This window comes from Arachis duranensis, chromosome 8 (assembly GCF_000817695.3).
Source record: "Arachis duranensis cultivar V14167 chromosome 8, aradu.V14167.gnm2.J7QH, whole genome shotgun sequence".
In the NCBI taxonomy this organism is placed as follows: Eukaryota; Viridiplantae; Streptophyta; class Magnoliopsida; order Fabales; family Fabaceae; genus Arachis; species Arachis duranensis.
This window is the reverse complement of record NC_029779.3, coordinates 49,482,086-49,500,690: the sequence shown is the minus strand read 5'-3', so window position 1 is coordinate 49,500,690 and position 18,605 is coordinate 49,482,086. Positions and strand designations below refer to the sequence as shown.

Here is an 18,605-nt window from a genome sequence, read left to right as displayed (position 1 = left end):
ATTTATGTGCTCCATTTTGCTGATAATTATTTGTCGTATCATTTTTTTTAGATATGTCTATGGTGAATCCTTTTTATTTTTAACATATGGTTTTTGATGGCACAATGGTAGAATTCTCCCTTTCCTGAACAAATTCTAACAAATTCCAACCAATATTTCAGAGGTAATGCCCATTTTACTCTCTAAAATTGAATGAATGAGTCAATTTAGTACCTCATTTTTCAAAATGACAAATTCTGTCCCTCACTTTCAGAAATGTGATTCCCATGTTAGTCTTTGAACAAACTTCCGTGTCACAACCATTAGTGTACTGCTAATTTGGTTAGTTAAATCTACTGTCATAGCTGGTTGACGTGGAAACATTTTAATTATGGTCAATATGGTGCTTGAAGTTGGTTCATGTGTCTTATTGATGTGTATCAATTTTTTTTAATTAAGACCTATGGACCAATATTAAATACCATTTGAATACAATTAAGAAGTGTTACACATTAAAAAATTATTATAGTACCGGGGTGGCATTTAAATGTTCACTTCAGCATTACCCTAACGGATGTGAGACGAAAGTTTCGTTGTTTCTAAAAGTGGGACACTTACTTGGTCATTTTGAAAAGCTGGGGATCAGATTGACCCATCCAATCAATTTCAGGAATCAAGATGCACATTACCTCAATATTTTAGCTTTTGATAAATAAATAAAGAAGGTGGAGTTTTGTGATTAATTTTGGAAGAAAAAACACAACTTTCTGAATCCAAACAGATCCAAATGATTCTATTCTCTTCAATATAACATCAACCACAACCACTTTCTAAGGTAGTAAAAATGAGTTTTAATGGTTCATTCCACTTATTATCATAGTGCAACCTGAGAACAACATATATGGTTGTTTGCACTGTGGTGCACATTATACTACAATCTTGGTACAATGACCACTATTCGGAAGCATACATGAGGTAAATAAAAATTTCTGTTTGACTAGATGTAATTTCTGATCTCTTTGATAATATATTAGTGAATTATTCTTCTGGCATCCCTTGTTAGTGAGCTTTTGAAATTTCTTTTGATCTCTTGTAAGCTGTATCATGTATTGTACTGTTGAACTGAAGTAGCCGCGTTCAGGGTCAGGGATATATATATTACTGTTTCTATATGCTAATATACTATGCAAAACATTATTGAAAGCTTGTTCCCTTTCATGTTTGAACAGGACAGCGATTATCAAATCATTGGAACAGCTATTTTCACTAGGTGCTCTAACAGATGACTGTCAGCTCTCTGATCCTGTTGGGCATCAAATGGCTCGGCTGCCGTTGGACCCTGTTTATTCCAAAGCTCTTATCTTAGCTAGTCAGTATAACTGCTTAGAGGAGATGTTGATAACCGTAGCAATGCTGTCTGTGGAATCCATATTTTATGCTCCTCGGGAAAAGCAAGTAGAGGTTTGAATAACGAATTCTGATTCTACTGCATATCTGTTATATTCTCTTTGATGTTACTATGAAAAACAAGGCTTAAAAGGATTTTGGTCAAATGCCTGTCTTGTTTTCCTCTTGTCCTTATAATTTTTTTGGTTTTCGTTTAGTAAAATTTCAAAGTTGGTTATTTAAGTACCTACAATTAATTTGCTTGCTGATGTGATATGTCTTGCCACGTCAGCATTCAACCTGCCAGTTCAGCACTTAACGGAACAAACTAGGACTAAAATAGGTAACTTTAATTTTACTCGACTAAAAAAAGAAAAATTTTAGGGACCAAAACATAAGAGGTGTTTCGTAGGGACCAAAAATTTATTTAATCCGACAAACAAATATGAATATTAATCGTTGATGGTATACTTCCATAGTCTACCCTCTATTGACTATTTAACAGAATGTGTAAATAGTGATAAATGATTTATAAAATAAGCAATGAATTTCTGTAGGAAAATTCTAGTGTTGGTATAATTACAGGTATCATTCATTGTCTATTCCTTGCATGCAATTGAAGTTACTGTTTTTCTCATCTTTTTACTAGGCAAGAACTGCAATAAAATGCTTCTCTAGTCCGGAGGGAGACCACATTACTTTGATTAATGTGTATCGAGCATCAAATGATTTCTTAGAGAAGAGATCAATAGAAATGGGCAAAGCAAAATTTGAAAAGGCTTTCAGAAAGTGGTGTAAGGATAATTTTATTAGTAGTCGTTCTCTTAGACATGCTCGTGACATCCACAGGTAGTTGTTATATTAAATCTAAATGTCGCAAATTCATGATATCTTTAAGGGTAAATTACACTCACAGCCCCTGAGGTTTATCAAATTACGGTTTATTTGAATAGCATGCACTCACCTCCCCTCTATTTGTGTCATTATATTGAAATGACATTAAATAGGTTGTATAAAGTCTTTTTTAACTCCCCTCTCTTTATGCATAGAGAACTTGTAGAGACGGAAGAACAATGGCAAAATCTCTCTTTCTTTTAACATTGTTATGTAGGGCATTTTTGTCATTTCAATTCAGTAAAGTAAAATAATACAAAATAAAAAGTATTAAGATACAGGTATAGGCACATGTATAAAGATTTGATAGTTACATTAATACCAGGAATCTAAGTGTATTATTTAGACGAACAGTTGGTGCAATGCAGGGTTGGTGAGTGCATACTGGTCAAAAAATGTGGGTAGGGGTGAATGTAATTTACCTTGTCTTGCTTGAAATCTACTCTATGCATTCTCATCTCTGATAACTACTGCAGGCAAATTAGGGTACATGCTGAACAAATGGGGCTGAATCTAGCTTCTTGTGGAGATGATATGCTTCAGTACCGCAGATGTCTTGCTGCTTCCTTTTTCCTCAATGCGGCCGTAAAGCAGCCTGAGGGCACATACAGGTGGTTGTCTATTCCCTCTATTAAGTTCAAACTCCTGTGGAATTTTATATTTTTATTCTTTAGCATTTTGACTTGTTTGCTAATTGGCAACTGTATATAGTGTTCAACTCAGATATTCATTTTACTTATATGGAAACAATTTTCTGCTTTGTCACGACATGGCAGGGCCTTGGCAAGTGGGCTGGTGGTGCAGATCCACCCATCTTCTGTATTATTCAGGCAAAAACCAGAGTGTATTATTTTTAATGAACTTGTTCAAACTAATAGCAAGTACGTTCGGAATGTAAGCAGAATTGACTACCTATGGTTAACTGAGCTGGCTCCTCAATATTATGCTGTGAAAAATTAAATTCTTCATGGTTTTGCCAAACAGGTAATTAAAACTTTCTTTATTTTTGCATCTCATTTGTGCTTTGATAATTTTGGGCAGTTATATACTTTTATTATGTTAATCTTTGCCATTTTACATGCATAGAGAATAAAGCAACTTGCTAAAGTAGCCTTGAAATTCCCAGAAGTTTCCTATATCTTTGTCGCCTATAATAACTGCTGATATCAGCTTAGTAACAAAATGGATCTGATTAGCTTGTATGTCTCTAGGTTTTCTTTCTTCCCAGAAATCCTAGCTCAATGGAACTGATAATCTCATGTACTGTCAAATTGCGTTGCACCTAATCTCAAGATGTGAAACATAATATGCTAATGATTGTGCACGAGTTCAAACCCCTTCACCTGGAAAAATTAAAGAAATGATTTATACAAAATTTATTCATTCATTCCACATATCAATGGCACTGAAATGATTGATTTTTATCGTAGGACATTTATCTATTACAGCAAGATCAGTGAAAGCTTCAGAATGTCTATTTTATGGATGTTGCCTATCGACATTATATAAATGACAGCAATTTTAATGGCTTGTCTTTGCTATCATTACTTGTCTAAAACTATGGAGATGCGGCTGGATCCTCCAATGACATACACCTCTTACTGAGTTGTTCCTGCTTTATTTTCTACTACTTGGGTGGTGACTGGTAACGGGTGAGTGATGGAACCGCAAACCTTGCTGTCGATGGCTACATTTGAGGTGGTGGATTAGCTTGAGCAAAGGAATTGAGTTAGACCGGTTAACAAATATTTTGAGCTGCCTAATTCTATCAAACTTAAGGTGCTAGTGGTATTATTTCTCTAACTTATGAGTTCAATAATCAGTGTGTAAAGTTATTTTTTCTAGATCTGCATATTTATCTAATCTTGTATATTAATTTTAAGGGTAGAATATGTTTTTTGTCTCTAACGCTTTAATTTTGTCCTTAACGTTTGAAATAACTTTTAACTTTATCCTTATTATTAAATTTTAGACGGTCAATCATTAATCAACATTTTAATTCTAAATTTATCCTTTTATTTTTTTTTTAATTTTCAATGTCAATCCTAATAATTCAAAAAATTCACCCCGCTTAACCCCGAATCCCACTCTTGACCATTGCCAAACAATCTAAACACTCTTCACCTCCACTGCCACCAACTTACAATAATCATGTCATTGATCCACATTTTTTTAAAAAGAATGTTCAGTTATGGTCCACACTTTCAAAAACTTTTTTTAATTAGTCTTACGATACCTTCTAGCACCATTCTATCTATGTCCCTCCTGGTATTGGCTCGATTTTCCATGAAGAGCACCAATAAAATGTATCCTGCACTCTACTACAATTTCAAATTTTTGAAAGAATGTTTGTAACGGTGGAAAATTTGTTGCATAAAAAATAATCTTCCTGCCTTTAGTTGTTGTTCTACCCACACCACCAACCTTAACCATCCCACACTGCCATGTCAACCCCTCAGCCATCGCAGCCACCTAACTCAACAAAACAATAGGAACAATAATAGAAAAGGAACAGGGATAGAAAAAGAGAAAGAAATTAAGAAGCCAGCAACGCAGGGGTGGAGCTAGAAATTTTTTTAGGAGGGGTTAAATTAAAAAATTAGAGACTTATACATACAAATTATTAATTTTGGGGCCATTGCTCCCTTCCCTCTAATGTGACTCTGGAAGGCAACGTAGAGGCAGAGGTAGTGATGCAAGACAAATCCAAAAAGTAACACGGGATGGTGGTAGAGATGGAGGTGCGGAAAGGAAAAACTTTTTATTTAATTTTAGCTCTTTAATTATGAATGTATGATTCTTTGTTTGTTTTAGGACAAATAAAAACTTAAGTTTGGTGTTATAATGCATGAGCATCGCTTCATGTGTTTTGTGGAAGACTATCAAAGATTATCTAAATAATAGAAGCAAACTCAGAAAGGTACTCAAGTCAAAGAGGAGGCTAAGTGAGAGAGCAAGCAGAAACAGAGAAGGAAGTAGGCAGAGGCATAGCGTGCCACGTCCTTCACGCTGCACACACCATGCACGCCCTCTATCCTTCAAGCTTCACAGGCGTGCCACTAGCCCCACGTGATTCACGCTGGGCCATTGTCTAGCAACCCCCTCATTGCCTCCAACTTCAACGACGTCGCACGCCATGCAATCTTCGAAGCACATGCCCTTCAAGAGTGTGCCACTTGCCTCACGTGCTTCATACTCTCTAAACAAATGACCCTTCGGAGGTGCACAATAAAGGTTGCAAACCTCACTCAAAAGCCAAGCCAATTCTCAAGACAAATTTTTTATTAACAATTGTTCCGAAAGAAATTAAAGATTTAATTTTGAACATTTTTTAATATTATTTTAAATTTGTATTACTTGAGACATTATCTGACAGAATGGGTCAAAAAAAATATTAATAAATAATTTTACTTTATACTATTTCAATTATTCTTATTAAAAATAACTTATTCAAATAAAAATTCTACACATTTTTATTTTTTTGATTGTAAATGTCATTGAAAAATTATATGTACTAAAAAAAGAAGAAAAGTAGATATTAAAAGAAAACTCACAAAAACACAAAGAATGAAATTGATACTTAAAGAGTAAAAACATAGGCTAAAAAATTTAAATATGGAAGTACTAAGAGTGATATACCTTAATATGGTAATTTTTTGTATTTTTTAAAACTGTGGGAGGTACACAAATTAGACCGTCCAATTTTTGTTTAAAAAATTTGAGATACAAAAATCGGACCGTCCGATTTCTGTACCTCAAATTTTTTAATTTTTTTAACACAAATCGGACGGTCCGATTTGTGTACCTCTCACAAATCCGATAGTCCGATTTGTGTACTAATATAAATCGAACGGTCCAATTTCTGTACTTCTAACAAATCGGACGATCCGATTTATACTTTTCTAATTAAACGATTTCACATTTCAGAATAATACTCCAACAATTTACATTTCAAAAAAACACCACTACTATTCCAATATCAAACACAAAAAAATGTAAAAACTTATACCAGTAATTTATTTTTTATTTACATATATATATATATATATTAACAAAATACAAATAATTTTAGGAATATTGTGTTAAAAATCACATTTTAAAAATTTAATATCTAAATTTTTTGTACTACAAATTATTTTAAATAAAACATTTTTTAAATTTAACTTTAATTTATATATATATTTAACTTAATTTTACAAAACATAATAATTTTTAATATTTATTATCGCGTGCATCGTACCAGTTTCGTGGGTCTCATTCAGTCATTCTAGTTAAAAGTAATTTAAATGCTTATACTTAATTGTTGAAACTTGTTGTAGATTAAAGTATATAATCTTCAATAACTGTTTTTCTTTTTCTCCAATGATTTGTACCCAACTAAGCCACTTCTAGAAATAAATAAAATGCAATATGAGGTAATGTCTTCCCCCAAAAGAGTAAGCTTAATGTAACTACCGACACCTTTGATAAAGACAACCCTCTCCAAACCGCAAAATAATTATTTCAAAATCTAAGTCCCCATATTGGAGAGCTTACATTAAGTATTGTCGGTAAGCTAAATAGATCAATCAATTGAAAGTGAAAATTCAAGTTAAGAAACATTTTTCATGCTTATAGCTAGAGTTTGAATTTCTGACAACATCAATTATGTACTAGGCCTTATGCTTATTTAACTAATGCATTGAATTGATCCAATTTAATCTAAAATTATATAATTCTTTTAAAATAATTTTTTAAACTATTAATATGATATCATATGATTTTCATATCTTAATTCCTAAATATATTTATTCAATTTTTGCGACTCTTGTTTAATTAACACACGTGATATTAGAATCTATTGATATTAGTAATGATTAGGAATTCTAATTTATTTTTTTTAATACTTAAAAAAAGTAAAAATTTAAATACATAATGTTATATTTTAAAAACATGAAAAGATAAAATATTGAAAACCTTTTTTTTTAGAACTTAGGAGAATAATTTGAAGAATGAATTAGGATTTTTAATTAGGTTTAATTATTTTGTTGGTCTTTATAGTTTCATAAAATTTTTAATTAAATTTTTATATTTTTTTCTTTTTAATTGGGTTCCTGCACTAATTTTTTTTGTTAATTAAGTCTCTTAGTAGTAATTGACTTAATTTTATAGGGACTCAACTAAAAAAAATTAATTGGTATAGAGACCTAAATAAAAAGAAAAAAAGTGTAGGGACTCAATTGAAAAAAAAATTGGTATAAAGAGTCAATTAAAAAGAAAAAAGCATAGAAACCTAATTAAAAATTTTGCGAAACTATAGAGATCAAGAGAATAATTAAACATTTTAATTATTATAATTATTGATTAGAGTGGGGTGGCTAACAACTCAGATAGGCACAACCGCTGTTGTTGTACGGACACTGGAAGTGTCTCTGAAAAGTGAAAACCATATCAACATAAAAAAGAAAAGAACCTTTTTTTAGCAGTCACAAGAAGAAGCAGCCACCGCCATTATTGACCCATCACGCAGCTCAATGAGTTGGATGGAACATTGATGTTTCTGAAGCTGCACAACAACAATTGACCCTTGTTCATTGATGATGTAACTGTAACTGTAAGCATTCTACTTTCTCTCATCTGGGTTCTTATCTTCTTATCAAAGTTTGTTCCTTTCTGTTGATCTGTGTTTGCATCTTCTTTGGGGGGTCTCTCATTTTTCTTTTGTCTTGTTGGGTTCTGATTATACATCTGGATTTAGCTTCTGGGAAAGTGATGGCAGCTGAAAAAAACAAACATCTTTCTATGACTTATGAATATATTTAGATTTAGATCTTTCATTATATTTAAATATTTTGTGTGACAATTTTTTATTTTTAATCAGGAAAGATTTATTTATTTATTTATTTATTGAATTTCTTTTGACTGGATCAGAGATGAATTTATAGTGGGTTTTCTTAGATAAGAAAAGAATAATCTAACTTGTTTGACTGAGTCTTCAAACTTCAAACTGAAGATTAACAATAGATCATGATTATTACTATTTTCTTTTTCTTAACTGAGATATCAACCATCAAGCACTTTGTTAAGGGAGAATGAGCTTCATCTGCTCAACTGATTATCATGATTAATTAATGGCACAATGAAGTTATCTATCTATTTATTCATTTGTTACATGACTTTTCCAGTCTAATGTTGTGATGGGATTTAATTAGACATGTGATTATGTTTTTGTTGAAAATTTGTTTTTCTGATAAAGTCTTTCCAGTGTGGGTAAAATTGCTTAGGGAATATTATCATTACCTGGTGAATTCATCACTAGAATTGCTACCTAAATTATCACAAAGCACTGGTGTTGCTCTTCACCATTACTATTTGACTATAGCTCATCTATATGACATGCCATCCTTAATTCAGAAGATCATAATATTCATCTCTTTTTTATTTTATTTTTTAAAATAAAGTATGTTATTGTTATATTCAATACTTATGAGTTATGACATGCCATCATTAATTCGGAAGATCACAATATTCACCCTTATTATTTTTCTGTTTATGAGTAAAGTATGTTATTGTTATCAGAATGTTCATAATATTTATGAACATACCACATTAATTCAAAAGATCGTAGTATTAAAAATATTTCACTTTAGGCAAATCAAACATTTATGTTGCCAATTTAACAGCGACTCATCACTATGTAATATTATTCTGAAAACATTTATCATTTCATATCTTCGAAATCAGACACAAAAAAATTGCTATACTATATAGCTCCAGAAGATATGTGTGTAATTTAGCTTTTCATCCCTTACAGAACTTAGTTTGGATTAGTTGTGTTGGACTTGGATAGCACTGTAACTGAGCCAATAATGGGGATCCATCTTGCATTGTTTCTTCTTTTGAGTGTTCTTCGCGTTACTTTAAGTCAAGATATAGCACATGGTTCACTTCTGGTTGATGGAGCTCAAGCAAAAGCCGAAACAGGTGATAACTATGTCTGTGCAACTATTGATTGGTGGCCTCATGATAAGTGTGACTACAACCATTGTCCATGGGGACATTCTTCTGTTTCAAATTTGGTGAGTATTTCTCTTAATTGATGTTTCTATTCAACTCCCTCTCCCAATTAGGACTCTGGAAAAAGAAGCTTTAGTCATTGTTCAATTCAATGTGGATTGATTTTTCCAGGATTTGACTCATCCTTTCCTTGCCAAAGCTATCCAAGGTTCGAGTATATTTGCATTTGTTCAGTAACAATAAGCTTTCTCTAATACTTGCTCTGTTACTTTTTATCTGTCACTGTTACTTTTTGATACATCCTTGGATCTCTGTATTTGGATACTAGGAAGTATCAGAAATTGACAATAACATATAAAAGAGAAGGGCGTGAGTATCATATCCGGTATAGTGACTTAAAGTATGATGTTATTCTTTGAATAATGGTTGTGTGATTAGCTTTCAAGCCTTTGAGGATAAGACTTGGAGGTTCTTTGCAAGATCAGGTGCTGTATGATATAGGACTGCAAACTCCTTGTCATCCATTTCAAAAGATGAGTGGTGGATTGTTTGGATTTTCAAAGGGATGTTTACACATGCAAAGGTGGGATGAGCTGAATCAGTTTTTCAATAAGACAGGGTGAGAATTTCTTCACCCTTTGTTGAGATTTCGGAATGACTTCCAACTTAGCTGCATTCTAATATTCAGTTGTATACTTATATGGCTTCTGTGGTAATTTAATTGGACTTTGACACTTGCAGAGCCATTGTGATTTTTGGACTGAATGCACTCCATGGGAAGCACCAGATTAGGCATAATGTTTGGGAAGGAGCTTGGGACCCTCAGAATACTTACGATTTTCTTAAATACACTGTTTCGAAGGGATACAAGATTGATTCGTGGGAACTTGGTAGGAAAACGGATACTTATTTGTTAAAGTCATCCTCTGTTTGATGCTTGTGACTTACTTTTCTTGAATATGCTGCCGTAGGTAATGAGTTGAGTGGTAAAGGCATTGGTGCTAGTGTCGGTGTTGCGCAGTATGGAAAAGACTTGATAAAACTCAAACAAATTATTGATGTGTTGTATGAGAACTCCAAGTTCAAACCTTCACTCGTAGCCCCGGGTGGATTTTATGAAAAGCAGTGGTATGACAAGCTTCTTCAAGTTTCAGGTTCTGGCATAATCAATGTTGTGACTCATCACTTATATAATTTGGGACCAGGTTGGTCTATACTTACCTAACTCTTTCTAGTTTCTACTATTGTCATTTTTACCAAATACTGTTTCCATTTCATTTTATCTATCATTCGAAGTGACAGTGACAGATAAAAGGGAATGTACCAAGTATTTGATATTGTAATATATCTATATAATCCTTTCTTTTTCTACTTTTCCAATTTCTTGTAAGCAGTTTAGACTTTAGACTGGAATCAGTCAGAATCAGATGTAGTTAATTATCCTTTTCAGGTAGCGACCAGCATCTCGAAAGGAAAATTCTAGATCCTATACGCTTGAGCAGGGTAGAATATATTTTCCGCAATCTTACAGAAACCATTCAAGAACATGGCCCTTGGTCTTCTGCATGGGTAGGAGAAGCTGGCGGTGCATACAACAGCGGCAGTCCTTCTGTTTCCAACTCATTCTTGAACAGCTTTTGGTAATCTTCATCGTCCATTCGAGGATTATGACATTGACATTCTATCGAGTTTTTCTTTTATGCACTGCAGTATAGAGTGCATTAATTGTAAGTTTGGAAATTTCAATTTCTTACAGGTACTTGGATCAACTTGGAATGGCTTCCACCTACAACACTAAAGTTTATTGCCGGCAGACTTTAATCGGAGGGAATTATGGCCTTATCAATGTTACCACTTTCACTCCCAACCCTGACTATTACAGGTAAGTGGAAGTTGATAGCTGCACAAACAAAAAAGATTTATAACACTAAATCAGTGCTGAACGTATCTATTTCTGTTCTTGTGTATGAACAGTGCACTTTTGTGGCATCGGCTAATGGGAAAGAGGGTTCTTGCAGTTTCAAGTGATGTTTCTTCCCCATTTTTGCGCACTTATGCTCATTGTTCAAAAGACAGAGTAAGTGCATTAACTTAGAAAAATACAAGCTTTCTGTTTGTTTCAAAATTTTCAAGCTTTGTTGAAATTCTCATCAATTTCATCATACAGGAGGGTGTGACACTACTACTTATCAACTTAAGTAATCAGACTCGTTTCATACTCAACATTCGGAACCCTGTGACCGCAAGTGTTGAAGAGAATAACACGGCCAAAGCCACCCAGAAAGACGATGACTCATTCATTGCTCGCCTCAAGAGGGCGTTCTCCTGGGTCGGAGCGAAAGGATCAGATGTGACATTCAGAGAGGAGTACCACTTAACTCCAAAAGATGGTTACCTTCGAAGCCAAACCATGGTGCTGAATGGTATTCCATTGAAGCTAACAAACGAGGGAGATATACCAACATTGGAGCCAGTAAAAAGCAATGTGCATTCTCCAATATATATCTCTCCTTTGTCCATTGCATTTATTGTATACCCCAACTTTGATGCCCCAGCTTGTTCTAGGCACCGAAAACTTTAAAAGGATGTGTGGTTAGAAGAATGTTTTTACACTTAGAAAATTTACACCAAAAATCTTATATCTGAATGGTTTTACAATATAAGATTTCAGCAATTTGAAAATCTTTTACAAACCACACGTCTTCTAAAGTTTTATCTATTGAATGTTGTACACTACACACTAGGACCATGGAATTGCATATCTCATGATAATTGTAAGTAATGAGCATTATAGCTGTTGCAATAACATCATATTTGAAGAAACATATAAGTTGTATAATGAACTTGTGAATAAAATTGTTGGTTTCAATTATTTTAGTTTCAGTTGAAGTTAACCCAAATTCTATCTTAGCAGGTTTATGTATGAATCATGATATAGATTTCATAAATAATCTCAAATATCAAATCAATACTATATTACAGAAACAATGTTTTGCCCCCACAAAGTGCATTGTACATGATGATGATGATGGCATCAAAACTAGTTTCATAGAATGTTCAAATCCCCATCCACAGAATAATGAAAAGTGTTGAAGCAGGGTAGGAAGGAAACAACACAAGTTGAAACCAATCTTATTATGATCTGCATCAGCACCGGCCTATTTTCTGAGTAGGTGACGCCCGCGTTGATTGGCACCATTCATGCGGATATTCAACATATCCGCATCAGTTTCAAAACCATCCAGGGCTTTGTTTTGTCTGCAACATTATCAAAATCACTTATAGTTAATTTCCAGTTAAACTATAACCGGAGAAAGCATCAATGTTAATCAGTTAAACTATAATCCTCACAAGAAACTACATTGGTGTTCAATAATATCTACAACTTATTAGAAAGTAAAATTAGAGAACACATAATCAATTGACTTACATATCGATTTCAGATCCCATGTCAATAGCCATGCCTTTAAGTTCTCCCAACAGATCACTTAAATCGGACAGTGCATCGTCTTGCTTTCCATGTTCAACCTGTTTCGGGACACTATTCAGTATCTGAATTCAACAGTAACAACAAAGAGAACACTGTACAATAATATGAAGGGAGTATGACAAACAAAAATTGCAGCATACAGGCTGGAATAATAATAATAACTATAGCATGGTAGGTTATTGGTATGAGAAAAATACAATATTCTAAATAAGAGCAAACTACTAATTTGGTCCCTAGAAGATCAGTATGTATACTCTACACCTCAAGGCCAAAGAAGCTCGTGTATGCTACATGTCAAGGTATTAAATCATTCATGTGATGCTTCTATCAAAAGTTATTCGAAGATATGGTTTATGACAATGGCAAACTATCTTGATCACAACAAAAAAAAATAGACACATTTTCACTGCATTGACACATACCTCAACTTTTTCAAGTGCATTTGTTGGTTCAGAATGTGCCTTCTGTGTCCTTGACTGCCCTTTAGAAGCAGAAGTCAGTCCCAACTTCTCTTTCTGTTCCAAGTGGCTGCCCTTCGTTCTAACTGGATCATCTGTGTCATGAAGAACATAATGTCAATGGTCAAGATACTCCTAAAATTACTAAAATTTACAAGGTGAACAGATAAAAATAATATTAACCTCTGAAAACGACAGGTCCTTTAACTGTGCCTGGCTTCTTTGGTTTCCAAGTTTTGGAGAACATGCCACCAAGACTTCCCAAAAGCTTTTCTCCCTGCAACCAGTAATAAGATAACGAACATTTAGTCGATAATGCCATTCATATTCTCTTTGGAAAGGAACGCACAACAAAGGCGGCAACATTGTTTTCACTAAGGTATAACACCACAAAGAAACCACCAATACACTAGGCCCAAAACAATTGCGCTAATAACTATGCAATAACAAGAACAATACCCGACTCAAATCTTGGTCAATGTCAACAGCGACATTGTGACTCCTGGTAATCTGCTCGCCTTGTTGATGCAGCATCACCAAAGTTTTGGTCGCATCCTCTCTTATCTCCTCAGCTATCTTCAACGAGTTCTTCACCGACTTGGTGGTCTCTTCAGCCTTGTAAACAGCATAATTCTCCAACTCTTGCACTGATTGACTCTCCAAACCTCCAGTGTCACGGAAATCATTCTTATATCTGTTCCGATCGGCAGATGAATAGGCGTAAGATGAAGATGAACCGTGCCCGTGGGTATCAACAACATCAAAGGGGTTTGTGCTAACTTCATGTGAAACTAATGCATGGTGATCAGACTTCCTCGCCGAATTATACTTCCTGTTACCATTTGTCTCATCATCAGAATCAAACGGATTGGAACCTGATTTAACATGATAGGCAGGGTCGGCAGAGCTAGGCTTAGCAGCTTTCAGAGGAGATTTCTTTGAACCAAACATTCTCTCTTAGAAGGATTTGATCAGATATAGACAAAACAATTATCCTATCTGATATCAAGACAAATTAACTTGTACCTAAAACTGCAAGCAAGAATTATTCAATAATCATTGATATAAGCCAACAAACAGAGTCGAGATTCTTATCACACTCATCAGGTAATCAATTACAGCGAGTTTGGAATCCCCTCAAAAATCGAATTTAGGGATTCCTAGTTTTACTTTTCTCACTCTTCCTAGTCAACACGAAACCAAAATTCACAACAAACTTTGAAGTAAAAAAATCGAAACTTGACAAAATAGCTGCTAAGAAAAACAATAAAAACAGCATCCCAAGTTTTTATTTTTTTTAACAGAAACCATGTATAACAGAAAAATGAGAAAGAAATCACGAAGGAATAGCAGAAACCACATGAAAAGATCGAAAATTGAAGTGATAAAAAAAGTAGGAAGCATGAGATAGTTAGTTACCTTGAAGAAATGTAAGGAAGAGTGCGAGAAGTGAGAAGAGCAAAGTTGAAGAACACGAGACGCGCAATGAAGAGGAGAGAAAGATCGAGAGGGTTGGATTGAAGTTTGAAATTGGCAAAGTAAACGCGGACAAGGAAGCTTTGTAAATGCAAAATGGAAATGGAAGCAGTCAAGATTCAACCTCGTCAAATAAAATTTTTTTGATCATTTATTAACTTGTTCTTTATCCATTCTGTTAAAAAAAAGAATATATTGAATCATATTCATACATAATCCAATGCTAATAACTAATCACACGGTAGCTATGTATCTTTTAAATATTATCCTTTATAATTAAAGGTAATACTAAAAAAAAAACAAACCAGAATTTATTTTATTTAATATTCATTAAATAAATTTTGACTAAATTTCTTTTGTTATTAAACATTTTTGATAACTAATAAGTGATATGATAAATTTAAAGATTAGTTTCTTTTATGATATGATAATATTCAATTGAATACTTGTGTAAAATTATTTTATTTTTTTATAGATAAATAAAAATTAAAATTTTAAATATTTTTTTTGGATATTCAAATTCTTAAATATTATTTTTGGATTTTAATAACTTACCAATTGAATAGTGAATATTATAGAAAGAAAAAAATATGTTGCAATTAATAAAAGATATCTTTTGTATATTTTTAAAATTTATAAATGTTCAATTAAATTTACTGATTATCTTAATAAATATGATATATGATACATAATAAGACATAATGACATTGTTTAATCCATCTAATTAACCTTATCTAATGAAATAAACCTTTGTTATTGTGTTGTCATTTCAATAAATATGTATAGTTAAATTTGAAAAAATTTTGAAAAGAAAGAGAGCACAAAAGTTGATTGGTGAACTATGCAACATATACATCAAAATCAGTAACTATAAATTCCATATTAAAATACAAAATAAGCATAAAAAGTAAGTTAAATACTACATGTAATTATATACATACATAATCATTAATTTTTTGTGTAGCCGTAACATTTTTCTATTAAGAATAGCATATCAATTTATCCTTTCTTTACATTTGGACCTTGTTTTGAATTAGATGGTAATGTCAGTTTAAACTCAGAAATGTCAAACAGAGTATGGTTGACAAAATGTAATAGGATAAAGAAGATTTGAGAACTCTATTGTTCCATCTCCTTCCACCAATCCAAACATAAAAGTACGCCCTAAGAAGCTATACAATACAATGCCAGATCAAAGACTTTGAAATTGAAATGACAAGCAAAAAACAGTGATCACAGTATTAGCTCTACAAATTTTGATCACATGTTGGCACTAATAAATTAATAATCTCAGCTAGCAGTTGTCCCATTTGACTCCAAATTTTGCTTCTTCACCATAGCAGCATGTTTATGGCCAGCAAGGTGAGCATTGAAAACTGTCTCGCTGTTGCATACAACATTACAAGCAGTGCACGTCCTAACAGAATCTGCAGCAGTGCCACCTTCTACAACCTTGAGCTTCTTTGCCTCCATATCCAAGTCCTTAGCCTTCTTTGCTTTTGGTTTATCGGTATCCGGCTTTTCCTCCGATTTCACTTTATCAGTATTCGGCTTTTCCTGCGGGCCAATTAACAGTTTGGTGGCATTTGCACTGGCTTCTGGTTTTGACTGTTTCTCCAAGTTTTTGAGATGTTTCTTCCCCGCTAAGTGTGAAACATACATATCCCTGCTATTACAAGTAACCTTGCAAGTGTCACACCATACAGGTTGCATAACCTTGACCTTCTTTGGTGCTTTTTTCCAAGGACCAATACCTTGACTCTTAAATGCAGCAATGTATGGACCAATCCCGTTGTTGGACATCAACGCAACCTGTCAAATGATCAAAGATGACTCGAGTTAGAAAGATCTAATTGTTCCCTTAACCCAGTGAAATGTGGTCTTTGAATACAACAAGCTTAATTGATCCAAGTATAAAATACAAGCAGAGAAAATGAGGACAGAGAAATAATAAGGATTGCAAGCAGTTAACCATAAGCCAATAACATCGACAGACCCAATTTTAAACCTGATAATATATAATTTAAAACACGAATTTAACAATTCATAGTATCCTCCGTCATCAAAAGTTAAATATCGGATAATGGATATACTTGATTGGCATATCATTTAAAGAGAAGTCATTAAATATGAAGGAGTAAGTATTCCAAAGTTATTGGCTCCAAGGTTAAACAGTCATAACCATTCCATTAGTAGCTTTAGCGAACCAGTTCTACAAATCAAAACCCGCTTGGGATTCAGTGGTTAAGAATTCATAAGGTTTAGTGATTAATGCTTAGGAATAATGAGAGAAAGGAGCCTCAGATTAGCATTATGGCACATTCAACATAGCTGCAACAACTCGTGTACTATGAGAACACGATGCGCAAATATATTGCTGCAGCTTATGCCTATAATACTCTCATCATCAGCTTCTCCTTCTGCTCCTACCATTCAATTCAACTTGCCCCCAAATAAAACATCGCCAGAAATTGGCACACCTTAATTAGGGATTTTGGTTTCATCCAACTTTTGTGAGGCAGGGTTGCAGGGCTACGAGAGATCCCTTTAAATATTAAGAGATTCATCCTGCGATGTCGTTTGGACTCTTTGGAATTTAGCTGGGTAATATCAATTTCTTTGTGAAACAAGTTTAATACAACAAGTTATGCTACAAGCGGGTGTTTGGATAAGCTCTAAAAGAAATCATGAACCATGGCATAAATATACATGAATAAGGAGAAAAAAAAGGAAGCAAAATCTACAACCTATGCATCGAAAACAAAAGGATAATTCAAATTACAGTTCACCTGAGCCGCATGCTTTTTTCCTGCTATATGTTTGTTATATACATCCTGGCTGTTGCACACAATGTTGCAAATTGTGCAAACCTTCGTAGAATCAACGGGTGCACCACCATTTGAAAGCTTCCGTTTCTTTACCTCGCTGCATACACTTGTTTGACTTTGTACATTCGCTAGCATGGGATTAGCAGTTATCTGCATATTCTTCTTGTGTTTCTTTCCAAATATGTGCTTTTCATAAACGTCTTTGCTATTACAATCGATTTTGCAAACTTCACATCTCATTGATTTGGAGCCTTTGGTTTGGTTAGCCGTCTCATGAGTGAAAATTTGCTGTAACCATGTGCCGTCGTAAGTCAAAGGCAAACTTGAAGACATTGATGATGATGATCCAACAGCCTGCATTATCAGAATCAATGGAATCCAGAACCAAAATGCAAATTTGAGTATAAATCATCTACAATCCAAGAGGACAAAGGTTAAATAAACTTTTCCTTTTTCGGTACTGATATCAAGTGCACTTTACCTCCCTAATTGCATTTCTATCATCCCTATCAAAAACTAAGCATTCCATAATCAATACCTAAAATTCCATAATCAAGATTCCTCCTCCCACCGTTAATCATGTTTATATGCAAGTTATATAAATAAATAGCCTTCTAAGTTCAAACAATATCAATAAATGCACCCCAAGTAGCATAACACAAGAAAAGAACCAAATGTCCTAAAGCTGAAAACTTTGGTATACTTACAGCATCATATCCAACGGATTCAGGTTGTTTAACGATCCAATTCTGAGGATCAGTTGATTGTGGGGCAGCATAAGAGTAAGAAGGAGCAACGGAAAGGGTTGAATTTGAAAGATAGGAGCTGCAATTGGGAACTGGGTCGGTTCCAGGAGGGTGAATAGAAGGTTCTGAAGCCCAAAGGAATGGGTTTGAAGATGGATAGAAATGTTGCATCTGCTGCTGCTGCTGATGTGGATACATAATTTTGGGGGTTTAGGGTTTACAGTGTGGCCACTCTCTCAACTGATGATGTTACATTTGCAACAACAGAAACACCATGATCGGAATTCGGAAGGTCGAAGAAAGAGAAAGAGAGAGAAGAAGCGCACACAGGTGAACCTAAATCGGAAATGAA

At 33.9% G+C, this 18,605-nt stretch overlaps 4 protein-coding genes across 6 annotated transcripts in view; 2 read left to right on the top strand and 2 right to left on the bottom strand.

Annotated features, from left to right (window-relative positions):
• LOC107463512 (pre-mRNA-splicing factor ATP-dependent RNA helicase DEAH10) overlaps positions 1-4,167 on the top strand; it is a 7,812-nt gene extending 3,645 nt beyond the window's left edge. For both annotated transcript variants that reach the window (XM_016082310.3, XM_021130013.2), the window contains exons 9-13: positions 1,209-1,440; positions 2,015-2,214; positions 2,736-2,870; positions 3,036-3,243; positions 3,690-4,167. In XM_016082310.3, coding sequence (XP_015937796.1) covers positions 1,209-1,440; positions 2,015-2,214; positions 2,736-2,870; positions 3,036-3,219 — 751 coding nt within the window. In that variant the 3' untranslated portion in view covers positions 3,220-3,243; positions 3,690-4,167. The remainder of the gene's footprint in view (positions 1-1,208; positions 1,441-2,014; positions 2,215-2,735; positions 2,871-3,035; positions 3,244-3,689) is intronic.
• Positions 4,168-7,623: 3,456 nt separating this feature from the next.
• LOC107463529 (heparanase-like protein 1) lies at positions 7,624-12,127 on the top strand. Its single transcript, XM_016082334.3, has 10 exons — positions 7,624-7,852; positions 9,053-9,317; positions 9,427-9,463; positions 9,694-9,874; positions 9,997-10,145; positions 10,227-10,460; positions 10,706-10,895; positions 11,012-11,137; positions 11,230-11,332; positions 11,423-12,127. The coding sequence occupies exons 2-10, from the start codon at positions 9,108-9,110 to the stop codon at positions 11,834-11,836; spliced, it is 1,644 nt and encodes a 547-aa protein (XP_015937820.1). The 5' UTR covers positions 7,624-7,852; positions 9,053-9,107; the 3' UTR covers positions 11,837-12,127.
• Positions 12,128-12,170: 43 nt separating this feature from the next.
• On the bottom strand, positions 12,171-14,788 carry LOC107463530 (SNAP25 homologous protein SNAP33). 2 transcript variants are annotated; one of them, XM_052252686.1, is made up of 6 exons: positions 14,623-14,788; positions 13,663-14,235; positions 13,387-13,480; positions 13,168-13,298; positions 12,686-12,783; positions 12,171-12,513 (listed from the first exon to the last, which is right to left on the bottom strand). In XM_052252686.1, the coding sequence occupies exons 2-6, from the start codon at positions 14,152-14,154 to the stop codon at positions 12,414-12,416; spliced, it is 915 nt and encodes a 304-aa protein (XP_052108646.1). In that variant the 5' UTR covers positions 14,155-14,235; positions 14,623-14,788; the 3' UTR covers positions 12,171-12,413. The 2 variants fall into 2 exon arrangements, with proteins under 2 accessions (XP_052108646.1, XP_015937822.1); XM_016082336.2 differs by having other exon boundaries at positions 13,663-14,229; positions 14,623-14,787.
• A 914-nt stretch (positions 14,789-15,702) lies between these two features.
• LOC107463587 (uncharacterized) lies at positions 15,703-18,604 on the bottom strand. Its single transcript, XM_016082403.3, has 3 exons — positions 18,215-18,604; positions 17,469-17,861; positions 15,703-16,491 (listed from the first exon to the last, which is right to left on the bottom strand). Exons 1-3 carry the CDS (start codon positions 18,449-18,451, stop codon positions 15,970-15,972), a joined length of 1,152 nt encoding a protein of 383 aa, XP_015937889.1. The 5' UTR covers positions 18,452-18,604; the 3' UTR covers positions 15,703-15,969.
• Between the last annotated feature and the right edge of the window lies 1 nt (position 18,605).